The sequence below is a fragment of the Eublepharis macularius genome, chromosome 1, assembly GCF_028583425.1.
Source record: "Eublepharis macularius isolate TG4126 chromosome 1, MPM_Emac_v1.0, whole genome shotgun sequence".
Classification (NCBI taxonomy): Eukaryota; Metazoa; Chordata; class Lepidosauria; order Squamata; family Eublepharidae; genus Eublepharis; species Eublepharis macularius.
The window spans coordinates 27,606,723-27,632,966 of record NC_072790.1 but is presented as its reverse complement, the minus strand read 5'-3'; the positions used below and the strand labels follow the sequence as shown (position 1 = coordinate 27,632,966).

The window sequence follows — 26,244 nt, the reverse complement described above, 5'->3', positions numbered from 1 at the left end:
TAGACTTTAACAGTTCTATTTGACACTTTCCAGCTGGATAAACACATGTCAATATCAGGCACGAGGGCTGTTTGGACTGTGCCTTCACTTATTTGCTCCAGAGAGGCTGTGGTTTGTGTTTGCAAAGGGGCAGATGTTAGTCTGTTACAGCAAAATCAAGCAGAAGTCCATTGGCACCTTAAAGACCAATAACCTTTATTTCAGTATGAGCTTTCATGAATCACAGGGTTGTGACCCATGAAAGCTCATATTAACAAATGTTTTTAGTCCTTTAGGGGCTTTTGGACTTCTTTTTTATTTGGCTGTTTGCGTCCTAGACAATGTGATGACTGGATAGATGATATTTTAACAAATGGAAAGTGGGGAAGGCAGATAGTCAACATTAAATGTGACAAACACGTACCACACACTGTGTGCTGTGACTCATGAAAGCCCATACCCGACCACAAATTTTGTGAGTCTTATAGGTGCTACAGAACTCTTGCTCTTTTCTACTTACCACACAAAACACCTGCTTACCATAGCTTGGATCCCAAAGTGCCATTCTGTTGGCAAAACAGAATTTCCCTTTGTGGAGGTGGGGAGAGCAATTTTTGCAGATTCTTTTCTCGTGCTGCAGATCTCCAACTTTACTCCTGTGATCTATTTATCGTATACATCAAAATAGAATTCCATTCCCCCTCTGATATTTGTATGCATCGCTTTAGTCTCATGGGGAGGAGTCCCTGCTCAATTCTGTTCATTAATTAGAGTTAAAGACTGCATGATCTTCCTCACTTCTTAACTAGTTACCCCCAGGGCTTTTTTTCTGGGAAAAGAGGTGGTGGAACTCAGTGGGTTGCCCTCGGAGAAAATGGTCACGTGGCTGGTGGCCCCGCCCCCTGATCTCCAGACAGAGGGGAGTTGAGATTGCCCTCCGCAGCGCGGAGGGCAATCTAAACTCCCCTCTGTCTGGAGATCAGGGGGCGGGGCCACCAGCCACGTGACCATTTTCAAGAGGTTCCGGAACTCCGTTCCCCCGCGTTCCAGCTGAAAAAAAACCCTGGTTGCCCCTATTCCTGTATCTAAAATATGGGTCATTTTTTAACATTTGTTGTGTGAACCTAAGAGCGGGAAACGGATCGAGAGCTCTATTTCAGATTTACAAGCAAAAGGGAATCTCACAGCTCCCGTGTGGTCTTTGAGGGTCCCTTGACCCACCCCGATCAGAATTTTGGAGGCCAAGTGGACAGCAGCAGAAGAGGGGAGGGCTTATTTATATAAGCATACCTTTATAAGCTATTCATAAAAAATCAAATGACTCAGAGAGAGCATAGCTTTAAAATTAAAAAGGCAACCTTTTAAAAAGCGTCTTCCAGTTAGATTTGGTAGATTGCATGGCACTGTAAGAAAGAAAAAAAATCCCAGTAAAACAAAGCTGCCAGGATTGTAAAGCCATTTGCAGAAGAAGCCCGGTTGAGCTGGCTGCTGGTTGCCAGCACCGATTTATGCCCTGTCCAGTGGAGTTTCATTCATTCCTTCCGACTTGATTTCTGCAGATATAGTGTGCAGCCTGCGGGAAGGAATGGAGATAATCAACGGCAACGAAACACCCCATGCCTGTTAACATCAGAGCCACATACCCAACTTCTGCTTAATTGGGCAAACAGTCTTTATCAATGCAAAGGGCTACAAGGGCTGGATCTTGGGGAAGGATCTTTCCTGTCCCAGCAGCCATTTCTGACCCCAAGAAGGCTGATTTCCACAGTTGGGGAGGGGGGCACATGGAATAATCGCTACGTGGGTTGGGATGCCATGAAGAGGGGAAAGGGCAAAATTATCCTCCATGTCTCTTCTGTTAGTGCAGCGCCACTAACAGAAGAGGGAGAAGAGAGTGGCTCTAGGGTTGCCAGATCTCCCGGATTGGTGAGAGACCTTCCACAGACTGCCCTCTTCCTCCGTCACCACTCAGAGCAGCAGGGGGAGAAATGGAGGGGACACAGGTGATGCGGCGACATCCACTTCCATCATGGCCCAGAAGTGATGTAATGTCACTTCCGGCATGACCTGGAAATGACATCACCTCATAAGGGAGACACTCTAAAATTCGCCCCAAACTCTATGGTTAAATGATGTTGCTAAAGAGTCTCCCTTCCCTGTGCCAGTAAGTCTCCCAGTGGTTGCCAACTTCAGTCAGAAATGGCTTCTAAGGGAGGGGAAAGAGGGAAATTTCCATGATCCATGCAAAAAAGATCCGTGTTTCTTGCCCAGCTCCACCCACTGACATTGTATCCTCATATGTTGCAATTCTCAAATTAAATGCCTCTTCTGAGATAACACCAGAGGACCAAGCAGTCTTTTAAAAAGTAACAGAACAGCTGTCAGAAACACACACAAAAAATACCTGGATTTCTCCATGGAGTTTTTCTTCTGCAGCGGCTTGAGACCATGTGAGCGGCAACAGGCTGATTTGCAGTCAATGACTTGATAAATAATGGGGTTGTACATCGCTGCTGATTTGGCAAGCAGGGTTGGTATCACTGAGACGTTAATGGGGACCGAGTCAGGCCTTCCAAACGCAGACCACACTGACACCACAGCATAGGGGATCCAAGCAATGAGAAATCCTGCGCAGATCAACATTGCCACCTAGTGTGGAAAAGGATTAAATAAAGAGGACAGAAACCTATTACTTCACATAACATCATATTGCATGAAAATAGTTTGAGATGGGCACCCGTGTCGGTCGGCAGTAGAAGAGCAATTGTCGAGAACAGCAGCACCTTAAAGACCAACAAGATTTCCAGGGTATAAGGCTTTCAAGAATCAAGCTTCCTTCATCAGATAGGAGTATGAATGGAGATCCCTGAGCCCTTCTGACTGGGATATAAGAACTCAGGGATCTCCATTCCTATTTGTATCTGACGAAGGGAGCTTGATTCTCGAAAGCTTATACCCTGGATATCTTGTTGGTTTTTAAAGTGCTGTGTGTGTAAAGTGCCATCAAGTCACAACGGACTTTTGGCAACCCCTGCTGGCGCTTTCAAGGCAAGTGAGAAGCAGAGGTGGTGTGTGATTGCCTCCCTCAGCAGAGTCTTCCTTGGTGGTCTCCCATCCAAGTACTCACCCTGCTCAGCTTCTGAGATCTGACAAAATCAGGATATACCATGCCACCTTCGCTCCTTTTAAAGTGCGACTAGGGACTTGAATCCTCCTTCTCATATTGCATATTACTTGTACTGCACAGGGTGTAATATCAGAGCTATAAGTGTACGGAAGCTTTATAAAACAGGGCAACAAATAATTCACAGGTGTCACTTCTAAACTCATCGAGAACACTGTGACTTAGTTCACTTTTTGACATCTGGGCCGATTCCAGACGACTAACCTGAAGGCGCTGCATGCCGCCATGTTCCAGATCGTGACGGGGAAAACGCGATATTTCGTGTTTTCCCCGTTGCGATCTGGAACATGGCGGCATGCAGCGCCTTCAGGTTAGCCGTCTGGAATCGGCCCTGCTGTCTTTATACACATTTTTATCTTTTATTTTGTTAGCAGAAAAGCTCCCATAAGATCAGGCCAATTATGGTTCCCTTTCAAAAGCTTTGCGTGTGCGTATGTGTGTGTGTATGTGTGTTGTACCTTACCTTTGTTAACTTCATTTCCAGGACAGGCGTGTTTTGGATCCTGGTATCATAATGAGCAACTTCTTTGGTGGACGACTTGACTTTTGCTATGATTTTAACATAGGAAAACACGATCACTGCAGTCGGGAGCAGCAAACAGAAGAAAAGGATATTCAGAATAAAAGCCCGCCCAGCCACGGAGCCTTGAGCCAACCACCAGTCCAGGGTACAGGAGGTTCCAAAGGGCTCGGGGGCATAATTGCCCGCCCCAGAGAAGGGCATCACTGCCCAAAAGGTAGCGTAGGACCAGATGAATCCCAGACAGATGAACGCGTGGTGTCTCTTCAGCCAGGTACCTGGAGGGGAATAATTGCAGTATTTTTAATGGAAAATTTAAAGATGTAATGAAACACACAGATCAGAACTCACTGATCTGTCCTCATTGCTGTTCTTTAGAAATTCTCCCACTCGTATGGGATCTACTTTTCTATGAGCATCTTTGCACAAATGGGAGGATGCTCATAGATGCTTTATTCTGTCAAATGCGACTCCATTTTGTATTGCCAGATATAATTCCGTTTCTTGTGGCTAACATTTCAGTGAGTTCTCGCTCGTTCCCTGGTGGCCGGGTGTTTACCGGTTTGAAGCCTGCTTCCTGACTGTGATATGTCTTCTCTCCTTGTAGCCTGATAGCACAAATATGCATAATGTTCTCACACAGAAAGAACAACACTAGGTTGTTTGGAAATTGGGAGGGGGAAGGAACAGGGGTAGAAAAAGGATGTACTTTTCCTATGTAGCCATTCTGGTCAACTTTCTGCTAGAACTGCTTAGTTGCTTACCTTACTTCTAAGTAGACCTTTAGATCTGTATATGGAAAGAACTGATTTCTGAATAAAAGTCATTTAACCAAGAAACTGTGTCTTGCTACAATGAACCAGGGATCTGTCTGCTGTATTTCATCATCCAGAGACTGACACTCACCAACTTGAGAAAAGAAAACATGAAGCTGTCTCATACTGGATCAGATCCTTGGTCCGTCGAGGTCAGTATTGTCCACTCAGACTGGCAGCAGCTCTCCAGGGTCTCAGGCAGAGGTTTTTCATATCACCTGCTACCTGGTGCTTTTAACTGGAGGTGCTGGGGATTGAACCTGGGACCTTCTGAATGGACGACCTTTTGTGCCAATCCCATAGGAAAGACTCAAACTCTCTACACGAGACATCTGACATGTGAAGAACACATGTTGGGAGATGCAATGGTAGACAGGGTAGTTTAAAAAGACAGAGCCAGCGGCAGGGCAAAGGCTTTGCTATACACTGGAGCTGTGTGAAAGGGCTGTGAAATGCCAGAAGGGAAACTTCAGCCCATTAGAACCTCTCCAGGTCCAAGCCTGGCTCTGGAAGGAAGCTCCAGCCCATTTCCATTCCTCACTGCCCTCGGGTTGCATACCCACACAGTTTTAGACTGGAGAGGTGAAATTGACAGAGCCTTCCCAGAGGTGAAGATGAAATTGACAAACCCTCTCAGGAGCAATCTCTGCCAGCTCTGTCTTTTTAAACTACACTTCCCGGCTTATATTGCATCTCCCTACAATTGATGAACACGCGTGTAGAGACTCTTGCATGGTAGGGCTTTGCCCAAATGTTCAGGTCTGTAGATAAGCAGTCCTCATATGAGTGGTGCTTGGAGTGTGTGTGTGTGTGCTCTTCCCTTGATGTCTCTAGTGGCCATAGAGGGTAGAACTCCACCTTAAAGTCAAACCTCCTCATTGGGCAAACAAGCTACCTTTGTGTGATATGGGAGTTTAACCTCATCAGCCCTTCTGTCTTCTCACTCTCAATGGCTAACCATTGGACAGTCCATCTCTCACCAGACAGTGGTCCAGTCTTGATTTGTCTCAGAATAGCTGCCCCGTCTTTGATCTCTCCAGGAGCTCATTTACTACATCTCAGCTCTCCAGCTCTTCCTTCAGTTTCCCCCAGTTTGAGGAATGAGTTGCTCCCACAGAGGTTTTGTGGAGGAGATCCTTCCTCAACAGCTCACTGCCATCTTCCCAGTCTGTGTGTGTGTGCCATCAAGACTTACGGTAACCCCAACAAGGGACTTCCAAGGCAAGTGAAGAGCAAAGGTGGATTCGCCGTGGCATTTGTCTGCAGAGCAACCCCAGTCTTTCTTGGTAGTCTCCCATGCAAGTATTGACCAAGGCTGAACCTGCCTAGCTTCAGAGATCTGATGAGATTGGGCTATACTCACACACATTCCTAGTCTAGGAGGACCTTCCTTATTCTCCCTAGTAAAAGCTGACCCCATGGATCATGTGTTGTGATATCACTTTTGGTTTCATTGAAGCCAGCTTTATTCATGATAGTAATGGGAAGGGTCCTGATTAGAGATGGGCAAAAACTGGCATGAAATTGCCCAGTTCGCGAACCAGTTTGTTTGGTTCATGAATATGTCACTTCAAGGGCAACAGAAAGCCCATCCCCCCCTCCTCATTGCCTAGGAAACTGATTGATCGGCACCAGGCTGTCTGCAGTGACGAACTGAAAAACGAACCAAACAAACTGCTCTAAAAATTGTTGCGGTTTGTCAGAAATGCTCTTCGACAAACCACTGTTTCGCAAACCAAAAAACGGCCTGGTTCATGACGAACTTTGGTTCATATTTCAGTTTGTGCCCACCTCTAGTCCTGACAAGATTCCAGAAAGAGAAGAGAGGGGAGAAGGAAGAATAGCATCACTTTCCTACATTTTGTAACTTACCATAAGATAAATGGCAGATTTTGAAATATCTGTCCAGGCTGACTGTTGTCATGGTAATGAGACTCCCAGTGCCAAAGAAGAAACCAGCCCATCCATACCAGCGGCAGCCACTCCAGCCAAAAATCCAACGGTGGGAGAAAAAGGCAATTATACTGAAAGGCTTCCCTGCCACTACAAAGAAAAAGAGAGTTGGAAACAGGGATGCTTCATACCGCCAGTTTGGCTCACGTTCTGTTCACCAGTCACAGTTGGGAACTAAGTATTTGTTGATCAGTTTGGCTGTTCGCAAACCATTTGAACCCGTTTGTTGGGATACTTTAAATGCATTTAAAACAGTACAACACTGTACAGTGCATTTGACAGTGTTTCGCACATGAACATTTGTGCACCTCTCCCCTCCCACCAGACCTGTTATCACAGCATGCCAGTTTGCACTATGGTTGTGAACTCCAGGCTGGGGAATTCCTGGAGGTGAGATGGGGGGTGGCGGGTGAGGGGAGGGACCTCCGCTAGGGTTGCCAGCTCCAGGTTGGGATATTCCTGGAGGTTTGGGGTGAAGCCTGAAGAGGGAGAGTTTAAGGGAGGGGAATGAGTTCAGCAGGATATAATGCCATAATGTCCACCCTCCAAAGTAGCCATTTTCTTTAGGGGAACTGATCTCTGTGGCCTGGGGATCAGTCATAATTTCAGGAGATCTCTCCACCTGGAGGTTAGCAATCTTAACCTCAGCAGGGTATAATGGCAGAGACTTCAACCTCCCAAACAGCCATTTTCTCCTGGAGAACTGATCCCTGTCATCGGGAGATCGGTTGGCAATCCTAGCTGACAATCAATTGTTTTTAAAAAGAGTGAACAACGCAAGCAGTATGTGGGTTATATCCAGCCCAGTTTTTCCACTGGTGAAAAAGGGAGGAGGGGTTCACCAACAAATTTACTCTGAGGATCTCAGGGCCTGCATGAACAAAAGGCACACTGGATGGGGGGTGTAGTAAGGAGAAGGACTGGGCGAGATTGAAAGAAAAAGCTGGCTGGGTGCAACTCAGTGATTATATACAAACACTGGGTTTTTTAATGTTCGGTGGTCATTTGTGTTATCAAATTATTTCACACAAGCACATGTTGCACAGCCTTATGGGAGCTGTAGTTCCCCCCACAAGCCTTTTAATGACCTGACATGACCATCCATGATTGGAGGGTGGAATTGATTCCACCTCCTCAGCTGATACAAATCCCTCCCAAGGCAAGGAAACAAAACTCCACCCCCAGATCCAGTGTTCAACTGCACAGTTGTTTGCCAGCTGTTTGAGGCATCAGATAGACAGATTTTAGGGATGTCAACAGATTTTGCAGGATGATCATTGTGGCTGTCGGCACCTAAATTCTACTATTCATAATTTATTATTTTTTAAAAATCATTTTAAGTGTTCTTATAAATCAACTAACAAGCACGAACAACAAAATAAAAACAAAGCCAGAATTTATAAGACCTTAAAGTCACATTTTTTAAAAAACAATAATATTATTGATCTCTGTGCTGCATATCAGATTCAGCAGCTCTGCTATGAACCTTGGAAATGTAGAAATGCCAAGGCTGCCCTGAGAGTCTCTCTACACGAGACATCTGACATGTGAAGAACACGTGTTGGGAGATGCAGTGTTAGCTGGGAAAGGTAGTTTAAAAAGACAGAGCTGGGAGGAGGGCAAAGACTTTGCTATACACAGGAGCTGTGTAAAGAGGCTGTGAAACACCAGAAGGGAAACTTGGACCTCTTCAGGTCCAGGAATGGCTCCGGAAGGCAGCTCCAGCCCATTTCCATTCCTTGCTTATCTCTGGTTGCAATCCCATACAGTTCCATTCATTCATTCGACTTATACCCCACCCTTCCCAAAAGCGGGCTCAGGGCGGCTTCCAACAAATATATTATTAAAAATACAATAAAACATAAATAATATAAACCCCAATATTAACACACTATTAATAACAAAGTTATCATCTCTGTACAGGACACATCTATTCTGGACTATTGCTATTGAAAGGAGCCAGGAGGGCCAGCCCAAGGATTTTTGGCACCTTAGGCAGATGACTTTCCCAGCCCAACTATGCCACACGGAAGCCACTACTTCCCTCCACACTGCAGGGAAGCCACCACCTTCCTCCTCGTCCTTCCCCCTGCAGTGTGGGGAAGCTGCCCCTCTCTAACATCTTCCTCACTGGGTCCAGGGCAGTGGCTTGCTGTAGTACCTGACTCCCAAAGAGGAGCTGACTGGGAGGGGGAAACAGCCCTGAAACCGCCCACCTCCCACACACCTGCCCCACAAAGGGAGGGGGAAGGAAGGCGCAGATTTGGCATGAGCCAACTACTGGAGTTTCTTGCTGCAGTAGATGCCATGGGCAGGTGGGGCACCAACAAGACTAGTTTGAGCACCCTTCCACTTCTGACACCCAAGGTGATTCCACTTCTGACACCCAAGGAGATTGCTTCATTCTCAACACACCTGCTATGACTTTACCTGAAATGCCCAGGTCACATACTGCTAAATTGACAGTCATGATCTCTGCAGGCCTCAGTTTCTTTTTCCGTTGTGCAGATGTATAAATCACATATCCATTGCCCAAGGTGGACAGGATCCCTGTATAAAAAGAAGTAACAAGCCCCCCCCCCCAATTGTGTCATCGTCTATTGAGAAGAAAACTGCCCAATATTTCCTAGAACAGGGGTCCCCAAGCTATTTGAGGCTGTGGCCACATTTGGGATTTTGAGAGGAGGTGGTAAGCGCCACACTCAAAATGGCTGCCACAGGTGGCGGAACCAAGCTCCCACCTTGCTTTGCAAAAGAATAACAGAAGAGGAATAAAGGCGATGAAGACAGAAAGGGTTCGTGTTCTCTTTATAGAGATCTTCAACGAACCATTTGCAACAAGCAAAACCAGCAAATCAAAGAATTACTATCTAGTGCCATCAGTTCTTAAAAGGTGGGAAAGGGGGGGGGGGGCAGGATTCAAATTACCAGTTATGTTGTCTGTCAAATTACATGGGTTAATGCAGGCTATTGGTCATTTTCTTATTTTTATATTCTTCAGTTTACATGTTAGCATGTAATAACTTTAAATCTGTTTCCTTAAATTGTAAACCATCCAATCAAGTGAGCAAGATTGACCGCAGCATTAATTAAAGAACATGCTGATATACTCATACTACCGGAAATGCACCTGAAACATAATATTTCTGTTTTGAGAACATTTAAGTTCGATAGACAATTTGCTGTAGTAGTGGGTTCGTCAAAAGCAAGAAGGGTGGCAATTCTCCTAACTAGGAGGTTTTCCTTAGAGGTGGGGTTTTTTTCCGGGAAAAGAGGTGGTGGAGCTCAGCGGGTTGCCCTCGGAGAAAATGGTCACATGGCTGGTGGCCCCACCCCTTGATCTCCAGACAGAGGGGAGTTTAGATTGCCCTCAGCAGCGCAGAGAGCAATCTAAACTCCCTTCTGTCTGGAGATCAGGGGGCGGGGCCACCAGCCATGTAACCATTTTCAAGAGGTTCCAGAATTCTGTTCCACCACGTTCCCCGCTGAAAAAAAGCCCTGCTTAGAGGTATAAGACTATTTGGTAGACCAGAGAGGCAGATGTCTATTTATGAAAGGTAAGGGCTTGATCTCGTCAGATCTCAGAGATAAACATGGTTGGTGTTGATTAGTAATTGGATGGGAGACCTCCAACAAAGACCAGGGTTGCAGAGGCAGGCGATGGCACCTCTGTTAGTTTCTTTCCATGAAACTCCCGCCAGGGGTCGCCATAAGTCAACTATGACTTAAGGGCATTCACCACCACCACAAGAAGGACGTTGGCATGGTCTAGTCTGCTCTCATCAGATCTCAGAAGCCTGGCAGGGTCGGTACTTGAATGGGGAACCACTAGGGAACACTCTGCGAAGAAAGGCAATGGAAACCCACCTCTGCTTCTCAGTTGCCTTGAAAGCCCATTGCCAGGTTGCCATTAGTTGTTTACAACCTGATGGCATATACATATGTACATAATTGGAAAAATAATACATCAACCCCTGGGACATTATATCCTCCAAGTTCTGGCCAACTGGAATTCTTCATTAATACTCTAAAATATTTGAGGACTTTAAAGAAGGAGAGGTTCTCCTAGGGGGTTATTTTAATTCCATCTCCTAAATATGATAGATTCTCCACCCCTTTTAAAAACAGGACAATTTCAAAAATATCCCCCTTTCCAGAAACTTATGAAGCAGTACAATCTGTCTGATATATGGAGAAAATCTATACTTGCAAGAAAAGGACATTCTCACATTCGTAACTGTTCTTTCTTGTATCGATTTATTTTTTTATTTGACTTCTCTGTTATGTAATATTCTGCAAGCTGAAATTGGATTAAATTATGGCCAGATTGCTTACTGATTTCATTTTTGCTCGATACCAAGGAACAAAATGGATTACGACCAGATTGGAAATTAAGACAATTAAAATGACTTAGTGAAGAAATAGCTAAGACACTTGCAGAGGTTTACAATAGTACTCGAAAGAAAATCTTTACAGTGCTAGGGCCCTGCCAAAGAGTGTGGGGTGCATTTAAAGCCGTCATCAAAGGTAAATGCCTAAGCACAGCAGCACGTTTTAAAACTATCAGTGCAATCCTAAACAGAGTTACTTCAGTCTAAACCCATTGATTTTAATGGGCTTAGAGTGAAGTAACTCTTCTTAGGATTGCACTGAAGGAGATGAAGAAAGAATCCTAGCAATCCTACCTGTAGAACAACCTCCAGTCAGCATTCATTTTGGAATTGGTACGGTCTGGATCATGCAAGAAGCAATCTGCTGACCCAAAAGCGATTGATGGGAAAGGATTCTGCATTAGGGGAAAGCTCTTTGCACTGTAAAAAAGCACTTCACTGACTGGGACAGATCTACAAGATTCAACTTTTAATTTATATAGAAACAGAAAATGCGTAGTGAACTCCTATTGAGAGTTCAAGCCTATTGAAGTTGATGGCCTTAGACTGGAGTAACTCTCCATAGGATTGCACTGGTAGTTTCCTTATGTGGCAAAATTAGGCTACTACCTGGCCTGACCTGGATAGCCCAGGTGAGCCTGATATTGTCAGATCTCGGAAGCTAAGCTGGGTTGGCCTTGGTTAGTAACTGGATGGGAGATCGCCGACGAAGACCAGGGTTGCAGAAGCCAGCAATGGCAAACCACCTCTGTGAGTCTCTTGCCATAAAAACCCAACCAAGGGTCACCATAAGTCAGCTATAACTTGAGGGCACTCTCTGCCACCAAGCTATTACCTACTTGGAGTTTTTCTCCCTCGCAATGTTCTTTTATAATAATAATAATAATATTTCGATTTATATACTGCCCTTCAGGACAACTTAACGCCCACTCAGAGCAGTTTACACAGTATGCTATTATTATCCCCACAACAATAATCACCCTGTGAGGTGGGTGGGGCTGAGAGAGCTGCTAGGAGCTGTGACTGACCCAAGGTCACCCGGCTGGCTTCAAGTGGAGGAGTCGGGAAAACCCTGTTCTCCAGATTAGAGTCCTGCGCTCTTAACCACTACACCAAACTGGCTCTTTTAAAAGAAAGTTCCTATTTCTTTCTTTCCAACAAAATGTCCCTTAGTTCATAAACACTGATGGCAGCCCACTCAAAGCTTTGCAGTACGGTATCATGATCTTAAGAATGACAGTAGCTGGTAGACTATTATTAGCCAGCCACGTTGTACTTTCGGGGTTGCATCATTTCAACCAAACAGAAATAGAACAATTCTGTACATTTCCTTGGAAGAATCTGTGAGTCTTACCAATGACCAGTAAATAAAATCCAGCAACGATGTCAGCTTCCTTTGAGAGTTTGGACGCAAAAGGATCTTCATTTTGATGGTAATGAGGCAGATAGTCATCTTGGGATGAGATGTTTTCACTCGACTCCATTCAGATCACGTCGGATTTAGTGACTGAGAAGAACAATAATATGGTTACACAGTTGCCGCTTCCCTGAGGTCTAGGAGAGCGCAGAGGCAAGACGACCTGGGTTTGACTTCCCTTAGATGAGACAGCACTGGAGATTTATGGTGTTTTTGTAATCTTCAGTTTATTTTCAGATATACAAGTCGAAAGTAGACGGTCGTCTGATTCACTATGGATGAATCACACCTGCCACGATGTTCCAAATCTGAAGACCTTATTGATTCCCAAAGAACTTAATGATTCCTGTTTCATGTGCTTCGCCTACGCAGGTTTGCATTTCCACTTTACTCTGGTTCAAAAAGGCCTTTTCCAGCTGGAACGTGGTGGAACGGAGTTCCGGAACCTCTTGAAAATGGTCACATGGCTGGTGGCCCCGCCCCCTGATCTCCAGACAGAGGGGAGTTTAGATTGCCCTCTGCACCATGGCTCAGAGGGTAATCTCAACTCCCCTCTTGTCTGAAGATCAGGGGGCGGGGCCACCAGCCATGTGACCATTTTCTCCGAGGGCAACCCACTGAGTTCCACCACCTCTTTTCCCAGAAAAAAAGCCCTGGCAATGAGCATGGGGGGAAAACAAACCAATGCCACAGCCAACCTGGAGGCCATCTCACAAGAGCGGGGTCTCCCACAAGAAGATGTGAAATGCCCCCCTCCCTAGGCATACGCAACAGTTTGCACATTTTATGAAAGGCCTGGGTGGGTGGCCAAAGATGCAGAGGCTGTCGACCCACTCCGAGCAGGAAGAAAAACTCTAGAAAAGTCCTATTAACATATTATTGAATGAACTGACTTTTTGTATATTGAGTTTTTCCATCAGGGAGGAGGTAATCCCTATACCTCCGGGTGTGGCTTTTCCTCTTATTCACACACCCTCTCACAAAAGAGAGGGATGCCTCTCTTTTGTTGTATTGTCGAAGGCTTTCACGGCCAGAGAACGATGGTTGTTGTGACTGTGACACTGAGAGATCTCTGTCTTTTGGTGCTACACCTCTGAAGATGCCAGCCACAGCTGCTGGCAAAACGTCAGGAACTACAATGCCAAGACCACGGCAATACAGCCCGGAAAACCCACAACAACCATACCTCTCTTTTGTGTTTGCTGATTCAGTCTAAGGCAGTTTAATGTGTCCAAAGGGGGTTCTAATCCATACAAATGTGTGCTGGAATTAAATCTTAGTAGTGTTTAAGGAGCCACTAAATTCTTGTATCTAATATTACTCTTGAAAACCATTCCCATCATAGCGTGAGTCTACATATACGGACCGAACCCTGAGGAAGGAACATTCAAGTTCTTTGAATCATCAAATGGTTCAAGAAACACAGTCTGCCATCCTTAAAACACTTCCCTGAGAGTAAGCCTCATTTAATAAAATGGGAGCAGACCTGGTTAAGGTTGCCAGTTTGGTGTAGTGGTTAAGAGCACGGGACTCTAATCTGGAGAACTGGGTTTGATTCCCCACTCCTCCACTTGAAGCCAGTTGGGTGACCTTGGGTCAGTCACAGCTCTCTCAGAGCTCTCTCAGCCCCACCCACCTCACAGGGCAATTGTTGTAGGGATAATAATAACACACTTTGTAAACTGCTCTGAGTGGGTGTTAAGTCATCCTGAAGGGCAATATATAAATCAAATGTTGTTGTTCTTATAGTTATTATTATTGCTCCTACAGTCGCTTTGCTTTTGTAGTTAAATTTCAAAGCATAAGAAAACAACCTGAAGAAAATTATGTGATCAATGATTTGGGCAGGTTAAGTTATGAATGTGTTTAAATCCCTGCTGTTGAAATCAGCTAGATTTTACCCGGATTTTAAAATTGTATTGACAACAATATGAACCTTTTATTTATTTGTTTATTTACTCCATTTATACTCTTCCTTTCTCCCCAGTGGAGACCCAAAGCAGCTTACATCATTTCCTCTCCTCCATTTTCTCCTCACAACCACCCTGTGAGGTAGGTTAGGCTGAGAGTGGCCAAAGATCACCCAGCAAGCTTCCTTGGCAGGGTGAGTCTATTTTGACACCAACCACTACAACACACTGACTTTAATGACGTTTAACTCTGTGAGAAGCACCAGTCCTATTGCATGAACTTAAAGAACATTAAGAAATCTAACAGAAGCTGTAACTCTTAAGAAAAGTTTTTCAGTTTGGAATCACTCTTCTGAATAAGAGATGTCAATTTTGTGAAAATTTCTCCCTCGCTTACGCCTTCTCATGCAGAGAACTTTACTCAACAGGACGATTCTAAAACCATTCGACAAAATTCATATACACTCACAGAAATTCCATGCAAGCTAAATTTTCTGGATGACAAAAATGATTCAAGTATTTGGAAGTACCTCAGTCTTGAGTATTCCCTCCGAAGTTCTTGGTGTCTAGATCGGAGCCAATTCGTTCCTGAAAAGGATATCCAGGAAAGGCTTAACCACAGCTGTAAGCGACAACTAGAAATACGAAAGGACGATCCCGCTGTGCTGTTTTCCATTTGCTGATTTCTGTTTCTTGCCCTCCCTCTCCGGTGGCGTGGGTTGAGATCTTGATGTTTTATCACATGGAGCTTTTTCATTTGGAGCATTCAACTCTTTGAGACCTCCTCGTCTGCCTCCTGAAGAACAAATGATGCCTTTGGGGAAAGAGGTCTGCAACAGAAAGGGAGGCAACTACAGCCTAGAAAAGAAGTATATTGAGGTTATATTGTGGAGCAAAAATAAAATTAGAAACCCAATGCCAGGGATCATATGCTTAAATAGAAGTTATTTCCCCAATCCTATAAATTGTTAAGTAGTCAATGCTTTTGTAAGGATCGTTGCTTAACTTTCTGTAAAAAAATCAACGTGCTTCTTCATTTACAGGAAGGAAAACTCTTATTTTAGCTAACACCTACAAACACCAAGATTTATTTTGCTGCCAGCTCCGATTCATTTACCACCACCACCACCCGAAAAATTTACATACCACTATATGGGAAGGGGGGGGCGGTTAAGCCAAAAAGATTAAAAGAGGAACTTTGTAAATCCTTGAAATCCTATTTTGTTCTTCTATTTGGAATAAGATTTTTAAAAAAATGATGAGGGACATGAGTTTGGTTATTCTGCAGAGTTGCATTGCATGAGTTTACTAGAAATTCTCTCTCTCTCTCTCTCTCTCTCTCTCTCTCTCTCTCTCTCTCTCTCTCTCTCTCTCAGCTTTTTATACTTCTTGAAAGCGGCCTATGGAATTTGTCGATGGCGCCTGAAATTGAAATTAAGATTGAATTACCGTGATCTCCTTTTATAGCTCTTTGTTTAAAATTTGTATTTATTGTTATTACTGCTACTGTTCGCCAACCTGAGCCCGTTTGCGGAAAGGGCAGGACACAAATCAAATTAAACAAATAAATAAATGTGGGCGCAGTTCTCTTGACACTGTGAAGCACTCTCCAAGTCCACAAAGGGTAATAACTAGGGGTGTGCGCTTCGCTTCAGAAGTCCCGAAGCAAAGCTTTCCGAAGCATTCGTAATGCTTCGGGAAGCTTTGGTTCAAACTTTAAATGCCTGTTTCTTTGCCACTGAGAAGCAGCAGGGAAAGGGGCATTTAAACCCCTGAATCAGCTGCTCATTGGGGGCTTCCCCAACGAGCAGCTGAGTGCCCGAGCCGCTGTTGGGGCCAGAGAACTCCTTGGCCCCATCTGTGGGGGCTGACAGGGGCGGCAGGGACAGGCATATGCCTGCGAGCCCTCACCAAGTGCTCCCTGTCAGCGGATGGGACCGGGACTTCCAGGGCCCCATTGGCAGCGGTTGACAGCAACGGCGGGAACGCAGGCATTTGCCTGCAGCCCCCACCAGAGCTTGCTCTCAGCCGCTGTGGACGGGGCCGGGAAGACCTGGGCCCAGGTGGTAATGGCTGACAGCGGCGGAAGGAATGCAGGTATTTGGCTGCAGACCCTGCTGGAGCTAGCTGCTGCCAGAGCCCAGGGAGTCCCAGGCCCCGGCAGCAGCAGCTGACAGGGGTGGTGGGAACGCAGGCATTTGCCTGCAGCCCCCGCCGGCGCTCGCTTTCAGCTGCTGCGGACAGGGAGTGCTTGGCTGACATCCGCTGTGGCTGACAGGGAGTGCTTGGCATCAAGGAAGTTCACCTTCTTACAAAAATTATGGCAAAAACAAAACAGCCACTGTAAGAATAGCCATTATTGAAACAAGCCAAGACTGAAAAAACAACATTCAGAGCCTGTTTGGAATAGTGGTTAAGAGTGAAAGGACTCTAATTTGGAGATCTGGATTTGATTTCTCACTCCTCCACTTGAAGCCAGCTGGGTGACCTTGGGTCAGTCACAGCTCTCTCAGAGCTCTCTCAGCCTCACCCACCTCACAGGGTGATTGTCATGAGGATAATAACAACACTTTTTGTAAACCGCTCTGAGTAGGCATTAAATTGTCCTGAAGGGCGATATTTAAATCAAATGTTGTTGTTATTGTTGTTATTAAAATGACATCCATAAACCAGCTCTCAGTCTAGAAACAGACCATAAAGACTGCAAAAAAAAAATTAGAACTACTTAGTCAAAAGTAGTGTTTTGCCCAATATTTTAAAAGACAGTAAGGTGGGCAAGCAGGCAAGCCACAACATACAATAGTTCCAAAGGTGAGGTGGTGGTGGAAAGCACCCACAAGTCATAGCTGACTTATGGCAGGGTTATAGCTGACTTATGGCAGCTGGCAGGGTTTTCATGGCCAGAGACTAACTGAGGTGGTTTGCCATTGCCTGTCTCTGCAACCCCGGTCTTCGTTGGAGGTCTCCCATCCAATTACTAACCATGGCCAACTCTGCTTAGCTTCTGAGATCTGACAAGATCAGGCTCACCTGGGCTATCCAGGTCAGGGCTCCAAAGGTGAGGTGCCACCCCTGAAAGGGTCCTGCCACTGGTCACCATCTGCCTTCCCTTTGCAGGCAAGATTTTGGAAGAGGATCTTAACTGAGGAGCTGGGCAGTGATCCCAAGGCAGACTGTTAGTCCTTAAGATGCCACTAGGTTTCAATTTATTTTGGCATCAACAAATTAACAGGACTACCCATGTGTAATTATTAATAGGACACCCAAGTTAGATTTTCCTCCCTTGTTCTGCAGCTGGAAAATTTTATCTGATCTTCATTGGATGCAAAGCCTGCTAATGTAATTTATCACAGCAAGGAATGGAGCAATTAATTAATTGCATTAATCACTACGCAGGCAAAAACATACAACAAGATTTTTGGGTTTGTTCATGGTTAAATGAACAGAGAGGACAGGGGAGGCCTGCTTTTGCTAATAAGATCTAATCAGGCTCCGCTGCACCCACCGTGAGAAAACATTTATGAGTGCTTCGGCACTTGTGGGCTGCATGATATCCCACCTTTGAAACGAAGAGGAGCCTCAAAAGCAATTTAATCCAACATATGGAGCAAGGAGAGGCTGCTGCTGCTGGAAGAAAAACAAATCCACAGCATCCCACAGGGGCTTCTTATTATGCTTTTTGAAAATTACCTGTTGTACTTTTTCCTCTTTTCTCCCTGTTCAGTTTCTCCTTCTTCTTTCCCCTTCCCCTGCTTCCTTCCATCCCTTCCATCAGTTACTCATTTCAGCCACTCCCTCCCCACCGTGGCAGGATTGGCCATTATGGTCTCCAGAAAAAAGATCTTGTCAAGTTGTGAAAGTCACATCAGAACAAGTACCTGAGCAAGTTGTTTGGGGGGCATGGCCAAGCCCAGCCCAGATGCGCAAACTGCATAACAGTGAGTCTGCATAACAAGCAAGCCATGTGACGGCTGATAAATAAATTGTATGTTGGCCCCAGAAACCTAATTAAAAGATTCCATGTTTGGGCTGTTAGCAGAGTTTATCGTTTAGCAGTGGAAGCGTGATTATAGGTGGCTGTGAATTGGTTCTGCTGGCTGGTGTGTGTGCAGGAGAGAAAATAACAAAGCATACGCTTGCTTATAAGAAAGGAAATAAGAGTTCTTTATTATAGGAACTCAATTCTCTGATAGGAAAGGAGGAGAGACAGATTCTATCTACTTATCTAGTCTAAGGATGGATGTGGATACTAGGACAAGTCCTGCATCCATGGTTTGAAGATGGAGGGAGGAAAAGGATAGAGATGATGCCTGGAACAAAGCCAGGAAGAGAAAAGAGTAAGAAGGAGGAAGTCCTGAGAATAGTAATCTACATATCAAAGGGATAGTCAAGAGCAGTAGACAGTAAGCATGATGCCCTGACCTCTCTGTCTTTCTAACTTTTTGGTTAGTCCTCCTCTGAACCCTGAGGAAAGGGACAGCGTTGAGTCCTCCTCTTCCAACTACAGCCACCACCAGGCCCCAGGAAGCCACATAAGTTGTCTGGTAGCAAAGCTCTTGGGCAGATCACACACTGGCTGGTACTAGGCTCAGCCAAGTTGCCCAAGCTGTGTGATAGGCAAGGCAACGAATGGCTTAATAAAGGCCTGATCCAGCCCCTCTTGTGTATGTACTACTGAACATGCAGGAGTTTCCTCAGCAGCAACTCCCTTCCCTTTGTTGCACCTGTAATCACAGCAAGCAGAACTACATACAGCACAGACGAGAGACTTCCAGCGGCAAACAGGTTGGGCTGAAACAATTTGAGAAAATCTTGAAAACGTAAGTCAACATGGAAATGGTAAAGGGAGGGGATACAGGGGCAAGTGATGGGCCCCCTCCATAAGTTCCCCACTGCACAACTTGGTCTGGCCCAACCAGCACAGCATGACTCAGCCAGACTTTTCCCAGGGAGAGTTTGTTAGGGAAGGGACAGAAGGAAAACTGAAGATGGAGGGGGGCAGATAAAGGTAGGTGGTCTGGTGGGTAGGAAGGAGAGAAGGAAGCTGGAAAAGGGGAGAAGCTGTGAGGGCTTTGGTAGAAGGGGAAGAAGAAATAGGGGAGGGGAAAATGAGATGCCCTCCTGCAAGTTCTTGTAGGTCCCCCCTTGTTTATTCTATTTGTATATTGTCTAATTTCAGAGTGAAGAAATCCAGAATCACTTTTCAGAATCCAGAATCTAGGAATCTCCTCGTTCCATAACAGTTGCTGGATGTACCTTATTTAATATAAATCTTTCTTTTTTGGTCTTTCATGTAATTCTTGACCTTTGTGGTCCAAAAACAGCAGATTTGCTCTCCTAATGCTGGTGCAGTCAATTTCCTTGTTGCTGCTTTGCCTTCCGACTGTTATAAACTTAAATTCACTCAATATGTCCAGGCCCTTGCTTGGACTTTCATTCCCCACAGAAGAGATTTGTTCCTCCCCAGCTGCTGCCAGCGTATCAAGGCCAGATAAATTTAAGAACAAGTAAGGGGGAAAGTTGGTGGAAAATATGTAGGAAGATCAAATATAGCATCAGCAACATCGATAGACCATTGGAGAACAACTCACTTTGCTGGAACCATCAACAGCCGCGTCAAATGGAAGGCCAGAATCTTGTTTCTACTCCAGAAAAATACCACCAGATTTCCTAGATATGATGCATCTCTCTTGTACTTGATGATTTTGGGTGAGTTCTTTTGGGCAAGATGACCAATTGTCCAGTTTGCTGTTACATTTAATTAGGGGTACCTGTCTTTTAACCTACTTGACTATTTTTGTTTAGAACAAGATAATTAAACTGACCAATCAGTACACGTTAACCTTCTACAACTAGGAATTGCAATGGAAGTGCCGTATGTCCACACAGAGAGGTAGCGGTGAAATACATTCCAGCAATAGGGTTGTAAGTTTTTGGTGCAACTAGTATACAGGGCTAGTAAATGGAAATTAAATAGGGTTAAGTTGTGGGGTTGGTGAGGATTGAGCGATTGGAAAGTTAAGCAAGTCATCTTGGAGGATAAGGCTACCCTGAGGCATCTGTGCAAGAGGTCTTTGTGAAGAACAGGAGCCAGAATCTTCTTGGGTTAGTCTTTCTGGGCCTCTAGCTATGGTGGGAGGTTCCCAGTGGCAAACCCTATTACTCATTGCCTCTTGGAATAGCAGCAGGAGAAAACATTTAAAAAGTGACATCACCAACTTCACTATGGGGTTCAACCCCATAGAGTTTTCATTCATTCCTACAGCTATCCTTTGTCACTTCCAGGTTGTGCCTGAAAGTGACATAGCAGCATTGGTGACATCACACATATGCCCCCCTTTGCTCCTAGATCTCCCACCAGTTGCCAGGCTCAACCTGCTTCTTGTGTCCTGCTTCTCCTACTTATGCAGGGCTCATCTGCTTCAGCCAGGCCTCCCTTAGCACATCCTTGGGACATGTGGGCTGTGAAAAGCCAAGAGAAGTACTTGTGAACCTCTGGGGTTTGGAGCCAAGATGAAGGAAACACATCGCAAAATATAGCCCTACACATAGAAAGGGTGGGAACTGGGCTCTAGAGCTCATCCTTGCCTGCCCTACATTTTAAAATCTCTGCATCCTCTAAAAAGGCTGTGATCTGTTATATTGAATAGCGTGAAAAAGAGACAGGCCACTTAGGGAGCATTCTTCTCCACACTTTTCCATGAAAGGCCATCAGCTTGTGAAGATCTTTCACGGGTTTCTTAAAGCCTAAAAATCCCATAAGAGTGGTGATAATGACCAACTGTGATTTTTTTTTTAAAAAAAGGTTCCAGTCCTGCCAACACAACTGAGTCTAAATTAAGTTGAAGGGAAAATAGCCAGCTAATACATGTAGGGCTCCTGCATTAGAACCCAGTTAAATCAAGGCATCTCAAACTCTTAGTTTGCATACTTGATTCCCCTTCAAAATCTTCTTCCAGAACCACAAACACAAAATCAGCGGTCTGCTCCTCTTCAAGACAGGCAGAGTTTGTTTTCCTTTTCCCCGTCCTGCTCTTCTTCATGAAGTAAACCTTCCATGTCTTTTTACCCACTCTTTGTTCCATAGCTCCTCCATCTACCCTTCTTGGCCAGTCTGCATATGAGATCTGGTTCTTCCCCATTCATCTATAGCCTGGCAGGGACTCTTTCCTTCTTCCCCAGAATTCTTTCTCCATTTAACCCACCATATTTTCTGTTCCCTTCAAGGAAACCCCTTACCTATCTCTTCTCTCCAGGTTTGCTCTGGACTAGCCACATGAGAATATAATTTAGAACTGGAGATTTAACTAGGGTTGCCAGATCCCTATACCCTCCTGGTAGGAGGGGGAGGTACCTGGTACTTACCTTGGTACTCCCAGGAGATTTTTCCCCACATGCACTTTGCACACATGCTCCCGAGCTTATGCGATGACATCACTTCTAGGAAGTGACATCATCATGCTAGTCACAAGCATGCTTCCATGCTTTGCACAAGGCAAATTCAACCCTATTGGGCCAAAATTGGCCCCAGTGAAGTGCGAGAGCATGCCTGTGGCTGGTGCAATAATGTCACTTCAGGAAGTAATGTCATTGCACCCTGCCAGGAGATCACCCGGTCCATGCTTGCCTGCCAGTGGCTGGCAATTGCCAGGGGGGTTGCAACCTCCTGCCGATCTGACGGATAAGGGGGCAACCCCCTGGGAGATTGCCTTCCATTGGCAGGCAACTGAGAAGCCTAGATTTAGCTAGAAATAACAGAAATATACTCTAAGATTTGGCAAACATTAATGGTTTTATTGGATTGTCATACGTAAATTGCCATGGTCCTAATGGAGTCGAGCAGTTCATTCTCCGTGCTTCCTAACTTCTGTCTTGATTCCCCACTTTCTGTTCTGTATCATGCATAGGGTGATCAAGTTACTTGTTGATTAAGTATTTGTCTCCCTTCCATCTTTGCCTTCATCAAGGATTTATTGTGCCAAACTGGGACCCATGTGTACAATAAACTAAAAAGATTATTTTTGCCCCAGAACTTGTGTTCTCATGTGGGGTGCTTTGCACAGGTCAGGCCTGTCACAGGGACCAATCTGAATATCAACACTGGAGTTCGAATAATAACTCTTACATATTTACTATACAATAAACCATGAAAATAAACTATTACATGTCAGCTATAACCCATGCTAAAAAAAAGTGTGGCCTGGCTACAGTGATAACGTCCAGGTGAGATTAATGTAATGCATGCTACATGGGGCTGCCCTTGAAAATTGTCCAGAAAATTCAGCTGGTCCAAAATGTGGCAGCCAGGCTATTGTCAGGAGGAGTTACCCCAGTTCTGAAAGATCTACATTTGCTGCCCATCTGTTTCCAAGCACAATTCAAAGGGCTAGTTCTTACTTTTAAGGCACTAAAAGACTTGGGGTCATAGTACTTGAAGGTCCACCTCCTCCCTGACTGTTCTGCCTGCCAGTTAAGATCATCTTCTAGAGGAGGGCACAAACCAGGAAAATGGTGGTTCATTGCGGTTCGTGGTTCATCACATTTCATGAATGACGAACCACAAAATGGCATGAAATTGCCCGGTTTGCGAACCAGTTCATTTGGTTCGTGAATATGTCACTTCCAAGGCAGCAGAAGGTCTGCAGAAAAGCCCCCCCCCCCATTGCCTAGAAAACTGATTGATCGGTGTCAGCTGTCTGCAGTGATGAACCGAAAAATGAACCAAACAAACTGGCCTAAAAATCATCATGGTTCGTCAGAAATGCCCTCCAACGAACCGCCAGTTCGTGAACCAAAAAATGGCCCGGTTTGTAACAAACATTGGTTCGTATTTCAGTTTATGCCCACTTCTATCATCTTCCCAACCCCTGCTGTTGGGTCCCCCACGTGCTCAGGAATGGTGGGTTGCGACCAGAGACATAGCTTTGTCTGTGGTGGTGTTTGAGCTCTGAACTGTCCTCTCCTGTAAGACTTAAGAAGTGCCTACCTCACTGCCCTTTAGTCACTAAACTCAAATATTTATTTCCCCTGGCTCTTAGATGATGTTTTAGCATGAGGACTGTTTTATGGATATCATTTTAGTTTACTGTGTATTGTTTTATCCTGTTTCTACGCCTTCGGCTTATTTTTATAGCTTGTTTTATCATTGTTAATTCTTACATTGTTTTTTTTTTATTTTGAGAGCTGCTTTTAGCAGGTCTCTGGAAAGGCAGCATATAAATCTTCTAAATAAATCAGTTATATGCACGAAAGAGTGATGGTGATAAACGTCAGAAACTCTATAAAAGTTATCCTTACATTTTTATGAGAAAATGAGAGTAAATCCTGCATGTTAATAAACGTACAGTGAAATCCTAAGCAGAATTACTCCAGTCTAAGCCATTTGGAGTAACTCTGCTAGGATTTCACTGTTAGAGAAGGACAAAAGTTGTATTATGTGTTGAAGAACTAGGTGGGTTGGATCCAGCCAGTTTCACGCGAAGACCTGAGAAGTCCATTTTCAAATCCCCCCTGGCCAATGCAGACTGTCATGAGAAGGAAAACTGCTTTTCAGTAAAATGTCAGCTTCTATTACATTTGCACCTTCAGTAAGAGTGCAAAATAGGAATGTGTGAATGCAAGGAGGTTTGACCTTGAACTAGCAAAACTGATCTATCAAGGTCATGGAGTATCTCCAACTTTTGACCGAGTACACTCTGTTGATGCGCTCCTTTTGGTACCAAAAAGTGTTTTGGTGTTAAATGACTAAAACTTTAGGTTTATCTTAGTACAAAAGATCTGCGTCTGTGTATTTCCAGTTTTCACATCACCAATCTTGATTTTTCTACAAAATCTAAAACTGCCCAAAGTTGAAATTCAAGGCACATTTTGGCTGAACAGAAAGCAGATGGGAAAGGTGGAACCTTTGAGCTTCAATGCAAAAATTGCTTCAACTTTGCCCTTCCGCCACCATTTTTGAGATTTGGTCAGACTATACCAGAACGATTCTCCTAGCTAAGACAAATTGTCCTGGCTTTTTGAATAACAGAATTTTCAAGTTTGATGATGATGGAAAAGCTGGCTGCCTCTGCAGCCACTTCTGCAAATGTATGGCTGCTTCCACACGTCTTACCTGCCTGTGGAACGTCGTGCGAAAGACCTGGAAGACACCATCTTCTTGCGTGAAATTGCGCCAGGAAGACGCTGTTATCTGGGAGTGAATCACGCAAAACTTCCAGATAACAGCATCTTCCTGGAGCAATTTCGCGCAAGAAGATGGTGTCTTCTGGGTCTTTCGCACGATGTTCCGTAGGTAGGTAAGACGTGTGGAAATGGCCTATAAGGCCTGGACTAATGCTACAGAATTGGTTGGTAATGAGGAGGCAGAATCCTGAGGTGATAGAATGGATTGTAGCATTTCAGACTACAAGTTCCCTTGCATTAATCATTCCCTGTAAGTGGAAAGCTGACCCAGCATGGGAAGGGTAGAGTAGAACCTCTCTGACTGAGGTGCTCATTTGCAGGGAGTTTTTAGATGGGAGAGCATTAAGACTGTACCTTCCACACACCACACATACACCCCTGCACATGATGTCACCAGCAATCAGTGAAAGGTGGCAAATTGCCCAGTCGTTGCCCACCACTGGCAGACAACCTGGCTAAATTCACAGGACACATGCTCTGGTGAGGTGTAATGACATCACTTCTGGACGTGCTGGCCACAGGAGTGCTCCTGTGCTTCGCGTGGGACCAATTTTGGTCCCCAAAGGCAGATTTTCAAAGAATCCTGCCACCTGCAAAATGATGTCAGTTCCGGAAGTGATGCCATCACACAAAGACTAGGAACACTCAATAAGTACTGTCCCTCCTGCCACTGGTTGCCAGGGAGACCTGGCAACCTTATTATCAAAGTATTGATCTTGGGTGTTGCAAACCACTTAATTGTTCATAAGGGTGAAATAATTGAGCTAGATTAGGGCGAGAGGCATCCCTCAACTTTCTTGAGCTTGTAGGCACACTTCTGAAATTTGAGGGAGGGAAAATAGGGGCTATGACAAAATGGCTGCTATAGGGGGGTACTTTGGGACCAATCTCAACATGGCTGCCACAGGGACCCGGAAGAGGGCAGGATGGGTGCTATACTTTAGAAAAGAGATACTGTTTGGTTTTAGTTTCCAAAGAAACTAAGAGCCAGCACCGTGGAGCATGCTGATTCTCTAAAAATTCAGCCCCAAACTTTGGTGTAGTGGTTGTAGTGGTGCAGTTTTGTGTAGTGGTTAAGAGTGGCAGGACTCTAATCTGGGTTTGATTTCCCCACTCCTCTGCTTGAAGCCAGCTGGGTGACCTTGGGTCAGTCACAGCTTCTCAGGGCTCTCTCAGCCTCACCCACCTCACAGGGTGATTGTCATGAGGGTAATAATAACACACTTTGTAAGCCGCTCTGAGTAGGCCTTAAGTCATCCTGAAGGGTGGCATATAAATCGGATATTATTAGTTGTAGTACCCACCACCACCCGCTGCCCCCCAGTCCCCCAGTTTGGCCCCCAGGGGACCTGGCAACCATGGGACTTTTAATGTTTGTGCTTACGAACTTTCTTTTAAAATATTTTTAATGCCTTGGTTTTCACCCTTATTAGCTGTCCTGAGACTCTGCTGGAAGGGCAGAATGTAAATATTTTAAATAAAATCAGTAAATACTCTCTTGTCTGTAGTCACCTCTATGCTGTAAGGATGCTGGTTTTGTAATTGCCGAGCAAACTGCCAACCATTAATGAGACCGAAGTTATGTTCCTCGGCGCTCTATAACTTTTTGTCAAATCCAGCTTGCGCTTGTGCCGTCCTTGCACAGTTAGACGTACTGAGACCCTAAGGAGTTTCAATGTCAACCGAAGCGAAGGCAAGATTTTGACAAAATGAAGAAAGACATGAAACCGGTAACCAGGCAACATAGCCTCTCCAACAAATGCAACTGTGAAAATAATTGAAAAGATAAAAAAGTGGGGGGTTGTACATTCAAAAGTGTGATTTCCAGCCAAGGCCAAACAGCTGTGATATATTGAGGGGTATGATTTAATTAAGAAATCATATCAAGGAAAA

At 44.9% G+C, this 26,244-nt stretch overlaps 1 protein-coding gene across 1 annotated transcript; it reads right to left on the bottom strand.

Moving 5' to 3' along the window:
• Positions 1 to 1,485: 1,485 nt before the first annotated feature.
• OPN5 (opsin 5) lies at positions 1,486 to 12,365 on the bottom strand. Its single transcript, XM_054970847.1, has 6 exons — positions 12,197 to 12,365; positions 8,882 to 9,001; positions 6,371 to 6,541; positions 3,627 to 3,961; positions 2,384 to 2,628; positions 1,486 to 1,552 (listed from the first exon to the last, which is right to left on the bottom strand). The coding sequence occupies exons 1-6, from the start codon at positions 12,324 to 12,326 to the stop codon at positions 1,486 to 1,488; spliced, it is 1,068 nt and encodes a 355-aa protein (XP_054826822.1). The 5' UTR covers positions 12,327 to 12,365.
• Positions 12,366 to 26,244: the final 13,879 nt, after the last annotated feature.

What these genes read in the sequence shown, in the direction of transcription:
- OPN5 (XM_054970847.1), bottom strand. Translation starts at nt 12,326, where the DNA reads ATGGAGTCGAGTGAAAACATCTCATCCCAAGATGACTATCTGCCTCAT. An exon ending in ATGTGACCTGGGCATTTCAG is followed by an intron (nt 6,542 to 8,881) that starts GTAAAGTCATAG and finishes TTTTCTTTGTAG; the next exon opens with TGGCAGGGAAGCCTTTCAGT. An exon ending in TGGAAATGAAGTTAACAAAG is followed by an intron (nt 2,629 to 3,626) that starts GTAAGGTACAAC and finishes TTTCCACACTAG; the next exon opens with GTGGCAATGTTGATCTGCGC.